This window comes from Ptychodera flava, chromosome 8 (genome assembly GCF_041260155.1).
Source record: "Ptychodera flava strain L36383 chromosome 8, AS_Pfla_20210202, whole genome shotgun sequence".
NCBI classification, from domain to species: Eukaryota; Metazoa; Hemichordata; class Enteropneusta; family Ptychoderidae; genus Ptychodera; species Ptychodera flava.
The window spans coordinates 21,600,175-21,617,401 of NC_091935.1; the positions used below are offsets into that span (position 1 = coordinate 21,600,175).

The 17,227-nt window shown below is 35.4% G+C and overlaps 1 protein-coding gene across 1 annotated transcript; it reads left to right on the forward strand.

The window, feature by feature from the left end:
* The first annotated feature begins 750 nt into the window (after positions 1 to 750).
* LOC139138779 (CMP-N-acetylneuraminate-beta-1,4-galactoside alpha-2,3-sialyltransferase-like) lies at positions 751 to 13,114 on the forward strand. The gene is given in 7 exon segments (XM_070707305.1): positions 751 to 853; positions 1,934 to 2,000; positions 7,821 to 7,916; positions 10,647 to 10,717; positions 10,720 to 10,832; positions 11,320 to 11,460; positions 12,684 to 13,114. Coding segments are annotated over 7 exon segments (774 nt in total). The 5' UTR covers positions 751 to 816; the 3' UTR covers positions 12,933 to 13,114.
* Positions 13,115 to 17,227: the final 4,113 nt, after the last annotated feature.

The following is a 17,227-nucleotide window of genomic DNA, read 5'->3' on the forward strand; positions in this document are numbered from 1 at the left end:
TTGTAAATTCCTGTTTCCAAGGTACTTGTAGTCTTTCTATAACATGAATTAAGCCTCTTAAACAGGGGATTATTTTGCTTTATTTAGGAAAGATAGCTGTGAAATTATTCAAGATAGTGGAAAAGTCTTTTGAAATACTTACTTGAATTTTACAACACTGAAATTTTAAAATTCTGAGTGTATTAATTATCATCCATGTACTAGGTATGTCAGACATATATAGCAGTCACCTCGCGGAGAAATGTTGAGGAGACAACATCATAATCGTACATAAACTTGCGGCATGCACACCATCCTAAGTATGTGTAAGACCTAGAAATAGATTTATAGATTTGGAATCTGAAAATCTCTCCAAGGTGTATTCTGTGAGCTTTGAATAAAAGTGAGATATACAGTGTGACATAAAATGTAATCAGAAACCACATTGTAAAAGAGAGTGAAATCACTATGCTGTGCTGGATAAGAAGAAACAAACAACATTGATATTCAAAATCAAAACCACTGAAACCACTTGTAGTAAAGGGATAGAAAGCAGACATTTCTGGTGCAATCATTGGTCACATTGATAAAAGGTTACACACGACAGTCACTTTTCTATTGCTCTATGTATAAGTGGTTTTTATCCTGAATACCCAGTTTGTTGATGTCCAGTACTGTTTTACAGTGGCTAGTACAAAATATTCTATCTATGTGGTGTGAAATATGTAAAATTTGGGCATCCGGTACTGGATTAAATTATTTTTTCACCATTTCAGGTTCAATGAAAATCAGCCAGTGTTTATATCCCCTGGTTTCACGTCATGGGATTCAAGAATCATGCAATTTCAACCACCGTTTGGGCTTAATGGTCAAGGTATGTATTGGGGAAAGAATTCTTAAAATATAGAATGGAAATGGCACTTTCATTAAAAAAGGATAACCTTTTTTAGATGGCTTTGTTTCTGGTGATAAATTTTGTACTAAAACTACAAAGCTATTTTGACTAATCTATTACTCGAACAATGGTAATGTCCTTCCCCAAAAATATGGTAATATTGGGGATGCAAGTGTTAATACCTTCTCATAACATAGACAGGCCCCTATACAAAGAGTATTGAATTACATGTCAATTGAAAACTGCTGAAAAGTGAACATATATCTGAGGTTGTGGAACTTTCAGCTCCAGTCTTTATTAATGAAGATTTGTATTTGGCCAGTGAGGATTTTATGTAAGATATATTAAATTGTAAATATTTCAAATATCCAGCCACCATCCGTCAAGCAGAAGAACTTGATCCAATCTCTGAAGTGAAAAAGACTTACCAATTTTGAAAACAAGTGAAACAGGAGCAGTCAATCAGCTGATTTTCAGAATCTGTAACCGAGGGATGCTTTTACATATAAATATGCTAGTCTGATGTATTATGAAAAAAATCTTCCCATATCCCTTGGCCACCCCCCTCCAAAAAAACTCACTCTTCTCTACTCACTATTAAAAATTCCCAATGCTATCTCCTTGCCACATGCTTTTCTCCTGCTCATCAGGAAACTCCTCAAAGCAAGCAACTCATATTCACTGCCTGCCCATTGGGCCTTTGTGTTCTTTACTGAGCAGTGGAATGAAATGTCCAGGCCCATGTACATGTAATGAGGAAACACTGGGGATCTGTCTGCCCGTCAGCTGATACAGAAAAAGAAACTGCCTATTTGCTTGCCTGCAAAGAAATCACATGCAAACAGACTTTTTGCTTAAACAGTTTTATCAACTGCCTCTGATGAAACTGTGATTTACGCATGAAATGCATATGGTGATGCTAATGATGTTGAGTGGCAGGATGCCTATTTTGACTTGAAGCGCCATTGGATGCTGTAAGTTGTTTCCTTCCCTTTCGACAAGAGGAAACAAAAACAATCAAAACAATCAAGAGAGTAATTTCCTGTCCTCTTTTTTCAGAAACTGTCATCAATCATCTCCTACAGTCAATGACAGATTCAAGTCTTCCGGCATCTATCACCCAATCGTAAGTCTGACATTTTCACTTTTTTCATGACAAAGAATGGCGTTCGGTAGTAACACTGTGTAATATATCAAACATTGAAAGTGATCCATAAAACTGATTATCCTTATTCCAATGTCAAAATCTGAGGCATTCAGTGTTAAATCCGATGATTTTATGATAAGATATGATTGAATACAGCTTTATGCGTCATGCTAAGTGCATATCTAAATATCTACAAAACTTAATTATGAATAAATAAATTATTCAATAAAGAGATTAATACCTTAGCATTCAGAGTCAAACTTGGATGATTGACATGAAAGACAAAGTTTCTGTCAGGCCAAGAGAGCACTGAAAATTTTTATCATTAATTTAATGATTATTTAGCCATGAAGCCATAAACCACAGACTGTAGTGTAAACAAATGTTTCATTTGCTGTGAGTAAACAGTGAAAAATAATATTTTTAGATAGATGGCAGGTTCTTGCAAGTGTTAATTTCTTGCTATGCTGTAAAAACAAGGATATTACTTCCAGGAGGATAATTTACAATACGTGTTTACTCATACTGTCGTAACAGGTGCCTTATATATATATATGATCAAATTACCAAACGAAACCTTATCAAGCATAATTAAGGCTATTAAACCAAGGAAGAAGAAAGAATTATTGAAAAAAAGAATATATATTATAGCAGAAATGCAACCCAAGTCTGAATGAGTAGATCTTAATTGTTTTGATGATGTGTGCAGCTAAGAGGTTGACCGGTAAACCTTGAGCGGGGGGATGGTCAAACGATGGGAAAAATCTGCAGAGAAACATTATTAAAGTATTTGCAGCTGTGTCTTTAAAAATTTCAAAAAATGTTCATGACAGTTGGCTGGGAGAAAAAAAATGGTTGATGTTTTTGGCACATCACTGCTTGCCTCACTGGTCATCTTAGTGATGATATTTCGCATGCGAGATATGCTCACCTCCCTCCTGATGAAATTTGGTTCAAAATGCCCCATCCTTTGTCATCTCTTTCAGGAACCTCAAAACTGAAAGAAATTTGGCTGACTGACAATATCCTAGTTTTCACCCTTTCACCACCATGGTTTGGCCCAAACCCACTGTTGTCAGAGGTGATAGTGGACCTGTTTACAGGGAATTGGGGATGAACAGGTTAATGAAATATATCAATCCCCATCCTATCCTGTGCATGATGTCAAGTGTTTCTTGTCAGCGACAATGCACATATCCGCTGCAAGATGCCCCCCCTATGACATTCCTGATGAAATTGGATTCTAAATATCAAATCTTGTGTCACCTTTTTTGATGGGACCTCATCTCTGTGAAAGTAATTTTGTCGATTGAAACGGGATGAAGTTTCCTGGTTTTTCAATCAAGCCTGTACAAAATGTGAAATGTTTTGTGTCAACTGCTCTCGAGAATGTCGTCGCTGAGAAAGTAATTTGCTGACTACAAAGGATGGAATTTTCCGGCTTGTCCTAGTGTATCAATCCTTCTTATCATTCTACTGCATCAGGATCCTTCGTAAGTGAAACTCTTGGAGATCCATGGTTACCAGGACTTCCCCATGGAAACTTGATAAAAATATTATGTTGTGTTCGTCAGAGTTTGTGTACGCAACCTGAGTGTGTTGATGATAGTGATGACAGTCACACCTCATTCGTTGAGTGGAAATTGGACATGATTAACTTTCTCATCAGGAAATGGTAATTCAGCTTTTGCAGGTAGCTTTATCAGCCAAGGCAATGCAACAACATTAACAGAAAGCTGGCAATACAACAACGTAAACAGAAAGCTGGCAATACAACAAGGTAAACAGAAAGCCAGAATAAACAAAAGACAATACAACAACATAAACAGAAAGCTAGAATAAACAAGCGCAATACAACAACATAAACAGAAAGCTAGAATAAAAGACAATACAACAATTTAAACAGAAAGCTAAAATAAACAAAGACACAAAGAAAGCAAGTCAGAATGTAAATTTACTTTGTTATGTATTACAGAAATTTTATGTCAGTTGTGAATTTGGACATTGCTATTTAATATTTTATTAATTTTTAGCTTTGAGCAAGAAATAAAACTGAAGGAAAAATTTATATTTATCAGCTAAGTTGTAGGATGCAATCAACAGCAACACTATTCAAGATAATGTGCCATGAAAGTCAAGGATAAGTCAAGGTTTCTATGAAATTCAAGACAGGATAATGAATATGGTGCAAGTTCATGGTATGAGCAGCAGTTCTTGATACCTGAAGGAAGATAACACCTCCGTTAAGGTAGAATAGGTCTCGGGGATAGGGACTTTCAAATTTGTACAATTCTTTTCTGATCTACCATTTGTGGGAGCTCGTTTAAAACTCTTGGAGTAAGAAACATTTTTACCATCTTAGTTTTTCAAAAATCAAAATTTTTATTTTTCCCCATAGAGTTGACACAGGAGTGGTGGCCATTTTGAATTTCAAAAATCCATGAAGGTTAGCTAATTTGTTCTCTAGTACCAAACTTTGCATGGTGACCCCTGATTTTTATTCTTGATTTGATAAGAGAATAGTTGAAATTTTCATTGAGGAAACTTTGAGCAAAAATTTGTCTTTCACTTTCAAGGCGCATACTAACTTAAAAGGAAGCCAGGAATCACCTCAGTACAAGTAACGAATGTTGTCACTTGTAAATCTACATGTAGGACAAGTACAGTCCTACAGGGAATATGCAGAAGATGAACTTGTTTTGGATCAGCTTTCTCTGAAAAGGCCATGAATAAAACTGAACAGGTTGTGAATGAAACTTTTAAGCAAAATAAGCTGTCACTGTGAAATACAGTGAACTGACAGCTGTTATGTTATATTTACAAGAAACATCATCTGTGGATGTCAGTTATGTAATTTGTGCTTGCCTTTATAATTCAATGAACAACAAAGTGTGCATGTATAACTGACCATGGATATAGTGTCCAAGTCCATTGTGTGAAATACCCATACCAGCTGTGGTATAAGCTGTATATGAAATTAGTTTCTTTTCAAACTGGCCACCGAGTTGACCTCAAGAAAAATCAATTTTCAGGGCGTTTTTATATATTCATTTTAGTTTACAATATACTACAGCATATTAGTGATGAACACAGCAAATTATAACAAGTGGTTGTACCATCACAAATTACAGAACCTTTTCAATATTCAAAGTGTTGCTCAAGTTATGTCTACAGACAGGAAATTTGGGAGTTTTGTTGCCAACAAAAATCAAGAAAGTAATTATTATTATTATATAGCAATATTAATATTGAGTGTTAATGTCATTATCACTATCATGTAATCATTTTGAAGTTTTACATGTACCATTTATTAACAATATCAAAAAAACAATTAGTTTTTAAAAAACTGTTGAATTTGGGGTCAAGAAGTCATTTACCTTTGATCGTGCTACAGTTGGTTGTCCGTAAACACCTGGATTCTGAAATGTGACACAAAGAAATTGCATCTACACTTGTTGTGTTTACTTCTATATATACAATTGCACGAGCTAGCTTTGCTTGTCAGGTCTGTGTTAGGTTTTTGCCATGCTGTGTCATGTATCATGATATGTTGAAAACAAATAAACATTCAACTTGCCAATAAACATTTTACAGGTAGATCGACTCTGGCAGAGGGTCTGAGTGTGCACACAGAGACACTTAAATCAATACTCTTGCTCGTTTTAAATTAAACAGCGATCTTTGAGTCTTCATCCGGGTAGATGTACAATTCATTTGCAAAACCATGAAGTAAACAAATCCAGTTTTATCACTGATATTGAGTGCAGTTCACAGATGTCATGATATGTATGTAAAAACACATACTCCACATTGAAGTTGTGCTTGTATTTTTTGTAACTTCCTGATTGTGTGAATAATATTAGTTATACAGCTCTATACAAATGAATTATATGAAAGATGCTGATGTAAATACAGTATTCAAAATACTGCATTTATGTAGTTATGCATGAACAGTTCCATCATAAACAGTCACGACTCAAACAATCAACAGGCATTTTGATGTAGCATTGGAAGTGTGTACAATTTTTATCAGTGTTTTATCTTTTTGTGGAATTGTTTGATCAAATGTGAGTTTATGATTTCAGATAGGAGAAAAGAATAAACCATTGATTTTAATAGCTTCCTGTAGCATATACCTCCCTTTAAGACTAAGTTGAATGGTCGATGATCATCTGTAGAAAAGATTACACCATTGGCATGATCTATAAAGCGACGCATCAAACACAAAGTATGGTTTTCATGTAACGTCACATATGCTTAGGATATCATGTGCAAATAGGCCTTGAATTTTTTGTTAAATTGACTCTGGGGTTTGGAAAAAGAGACGTTGATGGATGGACAACGTAGCGTGTTAATCGAATGTCCAGAAAGAGTTTCATCATTATTTATTGTTTGACATTTCCACATAGTAGAAGAGAACTAGTAGCAGTCAATTAATCATTATTTATGGCTTGTTGTGTTATTTGAAGACCTTATGTTGGTTCCTGTAATCAGCAGTGGACGTATGTTACTTTCAGGGGCCGCCAACTAACCTATTTTCGGAATTTGTAACCATAAGTGTTTTGACATTTAAATATGCTATTTTAACAAAATGTGAATAATAATCTTTCCTGCTGGCCTTACTGAGCAGCAGAATGAATTTCCCCGCCTGCAAATGAGGAAATACTGCCTTTCCCCGCCCGCTATTATGGACAAATATTCCCCGTCTGCCCACAAAGAAATTATGTACAGGCAGCTTTGTTGGCTGCCCCTGCACTTTGCAGAAGTCAAAAACAATTAATACTTAGGCTAGAGATGGAGATTTGTATCTAGTCCTTCACATCTTGCAAAAAGTTGCATGATGATGCGTTTTCTGTTATAGTTCTCTTTTTTCCTTGATCCTTTGGTTGGACTCTACACACATAGCAATTATTTATTTTTATTGACTGCGAAATACCTTTCTCATATCGTTTATAGTATTGAAGGCAGCCGTTGATCTCCACCATAGAATCTATCAATTTGATCATGTGTCTCTTATTTTGTTTGTGTGCTGATAAAGTTTGTGTTTTGAATATCACAGTACGGCAAGGACTTTGTTTGAACATACCTATTAAAATGCAGTAGAAAAAATAGGATGTGAAGTGATGGTCTGGAACTTAATCAAACGATGACCGGAAACAAAATTATTAATTTCTAGGTGGATTATTTTAGGATTGTTTATGACAATGAAACTCAAAATCATTGTTTTTGTGACTTGGGAGGGCTGCACATGTGAGCTGTTGTTTGCTCCCCAGGGAGTTGAGTGGTATCATATTAGGACCAGTGACCAGGGGTAATAATAATTGTAAAGCGCCTTGATCACATGTACTTGTGGATATGTACGCGATATAAGAACCCAATATTATTATTATTATTATCATCACTCTTTAATGTAAAGACCACTAAAAGACTTAATTAATATTTTGCTTTAAATTTTGCAGAAATGGAAAAAAAAAATTTATATGTTTTCAGGTGGCGAAATCTAGATAACATCTTTTGGAAAAGTGAAATGAGATGAGAGTTGTTGATAGTTGGGATTTTGATACTGTTCAGGAACGATATCCTGACACCACTGCAATGTCATTTCAGTCACAAGTGGACGCAGGAATTTGTGAATTGATCTGAGATCAGACTATCGGTATTGATCATGAAAAGCACATATTTTTTTAAATTGCCTATGGTGCTGCTCAACACAATAATCAGTCTGTTATAAACTGGTGCATACATGAAGACATCCATAATTGTAGTCACCAAAAGTCTGTTTAAAATTTTGATTTTCAGAAATGGATGTAAACTGTGTGTCCATTGTGGGCAGTGGTGGAGTTCTGAGAGAGAAACACTTGGAAAACTTTTTGATCAATATGATGTAGTGTTCAGGTAAGTACATGTATCTCTCCTCTCTCTCTCTCTCTCTCTCTCTCTCTCTCTCTCTCTCTCTCTCAATCTTACTTCACATTTTTTCAACTCTTATAAATCAAACACACTGTATGTCTTCTCAGATTTCATCCAATCAACTTACCAGTACACACACAATCACATGACCCATACAAACATTCAATGTCTCCTTCTCATGACAGAAGTTTTGCCTCTAGAGGGCGCCCTTTACTACTTTTCCATAGGTGCAGTCACCCTGTGCACATCTTCCAAAGGTATTCAGGGATTAGTCAGACTTATATTCCATAATTTCATCATGCTTAAATGTATATGAGCTGAGCTTTCTGTAACCGTGCTATTCACCTGTATTGTCAAAGAGACAATAACTGTAAAATTTTTGATAATTTGTTCATTAAATTTGTTCTGTAAACACAACACAGCTCCATTCTCCTTGAAGTATGCTTTAAACCGAAGTAATAGCCTTGCAAACAATGAGCTGTGTTTGTTAATTGTGATGACTTGATGTTAAGTTGGGATGAAAATTCAAGTGTTACTATTGACAAACAAATTTTAATCCTGACCTAAAATAAAGTTGTCAATAATTGTGTTGGATAATGTACCTCAGCGTAAGAACATGCAGACTATTAATTGATAAGGTGGATACTAAACATTCCAACAGAATTATTTTTTTGGGTAAACAAAACCTGTTTTTTTCAAACAGATCAAAATTACTTGAAAATAAATCAAAAGTCATGCCTAAATGAGCTTTCAAAAGGTATCTGAAGATTGCTATTTAAAGGGGAAGTTCACCAAGGATGATTTTTACATATGTGATAGCTCTGTGGTCTTTTACCCCAGAAAAGCTATTTTCACCATTTATAACTCACCCAATTTTTTACAAAACTGGAAAAAATAGTACAGGAAGTTGCCCATGTAATTTGAATCATGGGAAAAAAGCCCCAAACTTGGAGCTTGCATCATGTGATATGGAAGGGACCATCTTCGGATGGGTATGGCCCCCACATTGTCCACTCACAGTAACACAGTAGTAAACAGCAATACAAAATCTGACAGTGGACAGTTTATTATAAGTGATTCATCGTTTATGCAAGGATACTCAGTATAAACAAAAGTTATGTAAATACGCATAGCCTGGTTTAAGCATGGGTGAGTGGACAATGCCATACCCATGGGAAAATGGTCCCTTCCATATCACATTATGCAAGCTCCAAGCTTGGCGCTTTTTCCCATGATTCAAATTACATGGGCAACTTCCTGTACTATTTCTATCGTTTTTGTAAAAATCGTGCAAGTTATAAATGGCGAAAATAGCTTTTCCGGGGTAAGTGACCACAAAGCTAGCACATATGTAAAAATCATCCTTGGTGAACTTCCCCTTTAAACATGCAGGCAATTATCACTACCGAACGTTTCATAGTGAGATAGAAATATTCAATTATCGTACCTGCCCAAAATGTTGTTTTTAGCTACTATAGACTATAGTCTATAGAAGCTATTGGGATGGGTATCCGTCTGGCGTCCATCGTCAGTCTGTCTGTATGTATGTATGTATGTATGTATGTATGTATGTATGTCCGTTTGTGAGGCGTCTGTCCACTCAAATATCTTGAGAACCGCAGTACTTACTGATTTGATATTTACTTGTGTAGATCAAAAATATGATTTTGAGAAACTGATTTTATTAATTTTTTGATATTGTTGAAAATATGCAAATTAGCGCCAAAAAAAGGCGTTTTTGGTAAAAAATCTTCTTCTTCATAACCGCTGGTCAGACAGCTTTGTTATTTGGTATACAGGTCCCTAGGGATAACCCAACTTAGATTTGTTCAAATTGTGATGAAATATGCAAATCTGTATTTTTAAGGAATTTTTTTGTCGTTTTTGGTCAAAACTTTATTTCATCAAAACCGCTCGTCTGACAGCTTTGATATTTGGTATACAGATTCCTACAGATGAACTAAATATGATATATTGAATATATGACAAAATCTGCAATTTTGTATTTTTGGTGCAATTTTTGCCATTTTTGGTCAAAAAATGTGTTTCTCAAAACTACTTGTCTGATGCCTTTGATATTTGGTATACAGGTTCCTAGGGGTTGTCTTAGTGTGATATATTGAAATTTGATGAAATCTTCAATTTTTGTATTTTTGGGTCAATTTTTTGCCATTTTTGTCAAAATATTTGTTTCTCAAAAGTTACTCATCTGATAGCTTTGATATTTGGTATACAGGTTCCTAGGCTTTATCTTAATGTAATATATTGAAATTATGATGAAATCATCAATTTTGTATTTTTGCAGCTAATTTTGCCATTTTTGGTCAGGCCATCCTGAAATGAGCTATCAAAGATATCCACCTTCTTCATCAATACATGTGTCACAAAAAGTTATTCTCTACATAACACAGCAGAGCTCTGTCAACTGTTGGGTCACTTGTTTTTTCAAAACCGCTGGTCAGACAGCTTTAATATTTGGTTTACAGGTCCCTAGGATGACCTTAGTGAGATAGTTTCATACAGTCAGGAAATACTTAATTTTGTATCCATGTCTATAGTAGCTTCAGGGACTTTGGCCCTATGATTTAAGTTATTTCTTGTAATGTATTTGTTTGTCAGATATTTTAGCCAAATTTTTCTTCACTTTAGCATGATCGAGTACTTCATTTTTTCCCCATTATTAATATTTGTGGATCATCTCTCCCCATTTGACAGGATTAACTCTGCCCCTGTTCGAGGGTATGAATCAATGGTTGGTAACAAAACAACTATCCGGGTTGCCTACCCAGAGGCAGCCCTAAAACCAGCAGTGGATATGACAGACATTCGCTGTTCTCCATGGTGGCGTTCAAAGCCAAAGATCTGGAGTGGTTGCAGAACGTCATTCATGACAAAGCACCAGTAAGTGATGCATCATACAACATGTAAAACGAAGTGTATCTTTCTTGTAATGGCTATACCGGTATATCTCTGTCCTTTGTTTTTAACTTGTAATAATTGAATAATTGAATATGGTTGAAAACAGTAAATTTACATAAGTGTTACTCTATCCTGCATGGACTCTAGACTAAATTTAAATTCCTTAAGGACAAATATTTCACATTTCTATATTGTGTAGGTGTCTACTTGTGGTTTTATGAATTTAAGTGATAAATTTTACCCCAAAGCGTCACACTGATTATAACAGAGAACTGTTACCAAAGCTGTTCCAAGATATTTTCTCTTTTTTTAAATATTTCTAGATACTGACCAAATTTTTGTATTGTTAGAGTCAGCATGAAAAGGGGGAAATTGACTCTTGAAAGACGAAAGTGGAAAGTCTTTGCAACTTTCTATCACTGTTTGCTCAGTTATCACACTTCAACATATTTTTTTTTCATCCATATAGCCAAGCAAAGGTTTCTGGACCAAAATAGCCCTGAGTTTGCCAAAGAGGCCGGAACAAGTCCGCCTTGTAAATCCAATGCTGGTCAGAGAGACGGCGTTTGATCTCCTCGGCTATCCTACAAACCAGGGACGAATGAGCAAAGTAAGTGATATACTGTCCCACCATCATGATGGCTGGTATTCTTTGTCAGGCAAGGCAATCCAAATGTTCTTGTGGTAGACTGCACCTCAGGAACAGACTGTCAAATTTTTACAATACTTTTCTGATCTATCACTTGTGAGGGCTCATGTTGTACTTCTTGGACGACATAAAGTTTTCACAGTTTCATTTTCATTAAAATCAAAAATTAAACTTTTTCCCATAGAGTTAACATAGGGGCGGCAGCTATTCTGAATTGTATTGGTAAATATTGGGTAATTTGTTTATCTGGTTCCAAAATGTGCATGGTTACCCTTGATTTTTTATTCCTGATTTTGAAAGAAAATCATTGAATGTTTCCTCAAGGGAAAGTTTGAGCAAAAAAGATAATTAAGTCTTTCTGTTTCAAGGTGCTTCCTCAGACTCTTTGATATCTGGTTCTCATACAATTCTTGTCAACATTGACCATACACATGACAGTATAGTCCTTTGTCAGACTTTGAATGTATTTTAAAAGTAATCAGTTTGTTTTGAGATGAAGCTGATAAACAGCCTGTAGTCTATACAAGTGTGACCAGTCTTTATGAGTCTCATGAGAGAAAACCTACTGCATACCAATATGCTTTGCCAAACCTCAGTTGTGAGGAAGTGTGCTCAACACAGTGATACCTCTTTGTCAACAACCATCATTTCAACATTTAGTGGAAGATAGAGTTATTTGTCTTTCTCATTGCTTTTTGTTTGAGTAAAATGTTTTCCAAATTTAATCATTCAGGTGCTCACAAATATCATTTGAACAACTGGTTAACTTTGGATATCATGAATTAATGTTTTCAATAGAGCTGTTTGCGAATGACGTCATGGTGAACTGCCGTTAGTATGCAAAAATAAATATTTGTCCTCAATTTAGATTACATCCTTTTGAAATTACGCATGCAATAACGAGGGGATTAACTTCATAGCTGACTGTTAGTACTACCATGAGCAGCAGAAAGACATATTAACAGCTCAGACTATGAGCTGTGATAACAGACATGCATACAACACGGACAAAATTTGTCCACATTTCAAGCAGCGGTGTCTGACGTTGCACGTGTGCTGCTATATTTAGTAACAAACCTGCGACGCGAAACAGCGCCATTGTCAATATGCATGGCATTTTAAAGTTTATGTATTACTATACTTTTAAATTCTTAATTCACGCCTTCTTTTTCTTCCCATTTCAGAACGTACCGACCACTGGCACCATCGCGATAGTGATGGCGCTGCGATTCTGCGATGAGGTCCACGTGGCAGGATTCGGCTACCAGACCAATAATCCAGAAGCGTATCTTCACTACTATGAAAACACAAAAATGAAAAGCATTCCATCACTTTTTACCCACAACTTAAGCCAAGAAAAACTTTTCCTTCGAAAATTAGTGGAAAAAGGCGTCATTAAAGACTTGACAGGGGGGATACACATGAATCGGTAGGGTATATTTTGTGTGTTAACTTTTTTAATTTGGTTGTAGTGAATGTTTTAGTCTGGAGGGAATTGGATAGTATAACTTTCAAGCTTTTTACTGAGACAAAGCTGTAAATATTTAAGAGGCAAACTATCCGCCCAGACTCAGTTGTTCATATTTACCCTTTCACCACAATGGTTTGGCCCAAACTCCTCATTGTCGATGGTGAACTTGGAGCTGTTTACAGGGAATTAGGGGTGAACAGGTTCATTATATATCATGTGTTACCATGTATGCAATATATCATGATAGGACAGTATGTGTTTTCCTTTCCAAAGATGTCAAGAAAACCACCTCAGTTATAATTCTTTGCCATCTCCAAGCTTCTGTATTTGTAATATTTCTCTATTCCGTTCCTTTATAAGGCCAGTAATTCTAACTTGTGCTCATTTTTTCACTAGTTTTATTTTTTATCAAAGTTTCTCGTTCTACTCCCTGAAGCTGCTGATTTGGATATACAGTTAGTATTCAGCTTGTCAGCTCAGTATGTGTACTCACAGCATTGTCAATTATGTGACATGTGAATTCTGGTCTGGACAAGAATTTCAAAAGTAAATGATAACAGTGTGTTTTACACATATAGACACTGATGTGGTTGACAAGTGAAATAGTCAGTGTTTCAATATGCTTTTGTAGAATAAGAAACTACCATTTTATAATGGTGGTTGACATTAAAAACAAAAATTTATCCTTGCTACTTGAAGGACAGGTCCAAAATCTCATTTTAGGAGAGCAAAAGTATAATCACACACTGTCAAGAGATTACAGGAAGTAAAAGAGGAATTCTATGGTACTTATAAGTACCTTTGCAAATTCTTAACACAGCTAGTGTGCTGCAATCTTTTATTAATGTTACCCATATTGCTACTGAAAACATTTTTTTTTATTGTATACAGCAGCTGTGTTACGGCAATCTATGTTTATTGCATTTTAAAGTCACTCTGACACAGTGCTAAGGTTCTGCTTCAGTTTTGACATGACCTTGAACTCGGATACAGGGTTAAAGTGCTTGGTTCTACTTCACAGGGTTTTAACTTTAATTTACAAGGCTTTATCACTGTCCAGACAAACCATACCTCATCAATGGAGAAGAAACTCAACGCCTGAGAGTTTTTTAAGGCTGATATCACTTGATCTTATTGATATGGTATCTGGTATAGATACTATCTGATGGTCACATAGTGTAGATACACTATGTGCCTGGAACTCATGATGTGTTTATCTAACCATGTCATTAGAGAAAGTATAATAAAAGTGATACCGTCCTCATTATAGAATTATGTAATGTCTATATGGTGGTCATTTGCAACTGTATTCTTTTGTACTTTCCCTAGGCCTATAATTACTTGATCTAGACTGCATTATTCCTACAGAAATTTTGGAATTACAGTTATAATGATTGGATCATAAATTCAGATACATCACTAGGAATTTAAATTATTCTGGCCCAAGTACAGCTGAATATATAAATATTTCTGTGCAAGTTGCGGAATGTACAGTTATAGAATACATCATAGGATTTTGAAGGTTTTTATTTGGATCCAGTTCATTGACTTTTCAGGGAATGAAAACGGGGGTTACCGATAAATGGAAAATATTTTACCATCACTATCTTTCTATAGAGCCGGTGTGAGCTCAAAAGTGACAAAAGGAATGGGAATTTGACATCCTATCAAATATTGAAACATTTGAATGTGATCAAATGCTTTTCATCTCTGTGTGCAATAGTATTTCATTTCAGTTGTGTATATTTTTGAAAGAGAAGATATTCCTCCCATCCCCCCCCCCCCCCCTTTAAAGAAAGTCTTTTGTTCTATACAAAAGCATGAGTGTTCATTAGAGATACTATTGAAAAGGGGAAACGATAAACTGGAAAGCATATGCCACTTCAGTTGTGAAATGTCACAAAATTTCAATGAGAGATCCATTTTTGATATGTCAGAATGTGTTGACTGTCATCTTTTATATATCAATGTATGTTTACTTCCATGTTATATTTACCTTTTCGTCATCGTTGACTTATTTTTGCTAACAGCAGTGTGTATTTATTTTTTTTTTGTATTTTGGTTTGAAGTTGTTCAAGTGGAAAAAGTCACTTTTTGTTGCAGTTTTTACAAGACATGATGAAATACCCAAAGCATCCATGAAACAAAGTGATGTTGATGCTTGGTAGGATATATGGTCATCTCAATCTGATTAAAATCAGATGTAGAGTACGTCGACGTATATACTTACGTGGTATTGTCTTGCTGCAGTGAGAGGTGACAGCAAGAGAATACCACGTAGGTATAGACGTCGCCGTACTCTACATCTGATTTTAACCCTTTGAGCGCCAAAGTCTATTTTTGTCCCCTCTATAAATAAACCCCTGTCAATTTTTCTCAGATTTTTGCCAAAATTTTGATAACACTCTGTAGCCAATGAAATGTGATGACCATTTGGTCCAAATTTATCACAAAATTAAAGAAAAATTCATGAATGGTAAAGTTTTGCACTAAAATTTTGGTGGGAGAAAATTACAGCACTCAAAGGGTTACCAATCAGATTGGGGTCAACTGTAATATTACTCTCCTTATAGAAAGGTGTATGTAATTTGTTACATTAGGTTTGGTTCATTGTCATTTTGTCATTGCCCTCATCTCAGCGCATTTTCAGATTCCAGACAAATTGATTCGGCTGGCAAAAAATACTGCTCAAACAGAAGGACTTCTTGCTGTTAAGATATATATGGTCAGTCGACAGTATACCAAATTTAGAGTATTGATTTTCTTGCTGTGTGCGTGTTTCAGAAGCTTGTAGCTTACTGGTCGGCTGAATATCATTGATGATGATGAGTCATTTCAGATCAGCCAATCAGGTATACACAAATAGCCTTGCTGTGAATTATTGAAACCTATCTGAGATGACCTTCGTAGCTGCAGCTGCACACTGATTTCTGCCAAATTCTTATGGCTACATTCAAATAGAGACTGACAACTCAAAGGTAGTTAAAAATCACGCTTTTGGTTTAGATTTACAGTGAAATTTGCAAGGTCTATGCAAACTTTGAGTGTGTTGTATTAAGTTGACTATCACATTGTAGTTCCAATGTGTAACATGAGGCTCTCCATTGCTGCATGCTACGACCTCATTTGACCTCCAGACTATGATGCAGCATTCATGTTTCAAAGCTGCAGTATAGACCATCTCAGAAGATGTAGAGTAGAATTTGTAGCAATACTTACCCATGGCATTTAGAAAGTAGGTAAACCTTTGAGTAAAGGTATAGAATATTTGTTTTGTCCAAGGGCTTTAATCAAGACTTTAGTATATATAGACAAATATATTGTTACACCAAATTTGACAGTAGACCCAATTTGCATGTTAAAAAAAGAACTTTCCAAAGAAATATCTCTGTAATTATTAGTACACATACAGTAGGTCATTTTCTCATCTTTAGGCCCAATTCTGCCTTTATAAAAAGTAAAGTTTATGGTCTACCTGAACTGATATATCATATTTTGCCTATTTTCAGATTTAACAGAGGATTTATAAAAGTTAGAAAACTATTTTGACAGAAAGTAGATTATTTTTGTAATATTTTGTAAATCACTATCTCTTGCAGTGTTTACAACTCCTGTTATGTTCTTCCAGTATTCTTTTAACGTTGTTGTGTAACAGTTTGGTGTTAATGTAAACAAGAGAGATCACATCTAGATGTCTGGGGGGATAGGGGAGGGACTTGAAATACAGTATGATATCACTGAGAGAAACAGTTTGGAATGCATTCACGCTCCATTCAGTGACTTCACTTTTACCATTATTTCTTTTTATCTTTTCTGCTGAGAAGAACAGTTTCTTGTTCTAGTCCCGCCGTAGTGTCAAAATACCTCATGTTTAAACTCATCACCCCAACCTGTGTGTGTGTGTATAATGTTCACTGTTATTGTTGATAATCTGACAACTGGTAACCTGGACTGTAATTCGTTTTCATTGAAACCAAACAGAGCATATTGTACACAATGTACCAAGGTTTCCCTTCCTAATTCTCCATACTTCAACAACAGAGAACATGGATTTCTACCTGTTTTCTCAGACAAGAATAATGAAAATATAAAAAGTTGCAGCTGTTTGACCTTTAATCAAAGCCATCATGAGTGTGTCAATCTTTATGTTTGATAAGCTATTTATGTGCCGTCAGATGCACATAGGTAATAAACATTGTGTAAGCCATACACAACAAATCTCTATGGTTTCCTTCACTGAATCTTTACTCCCATTTC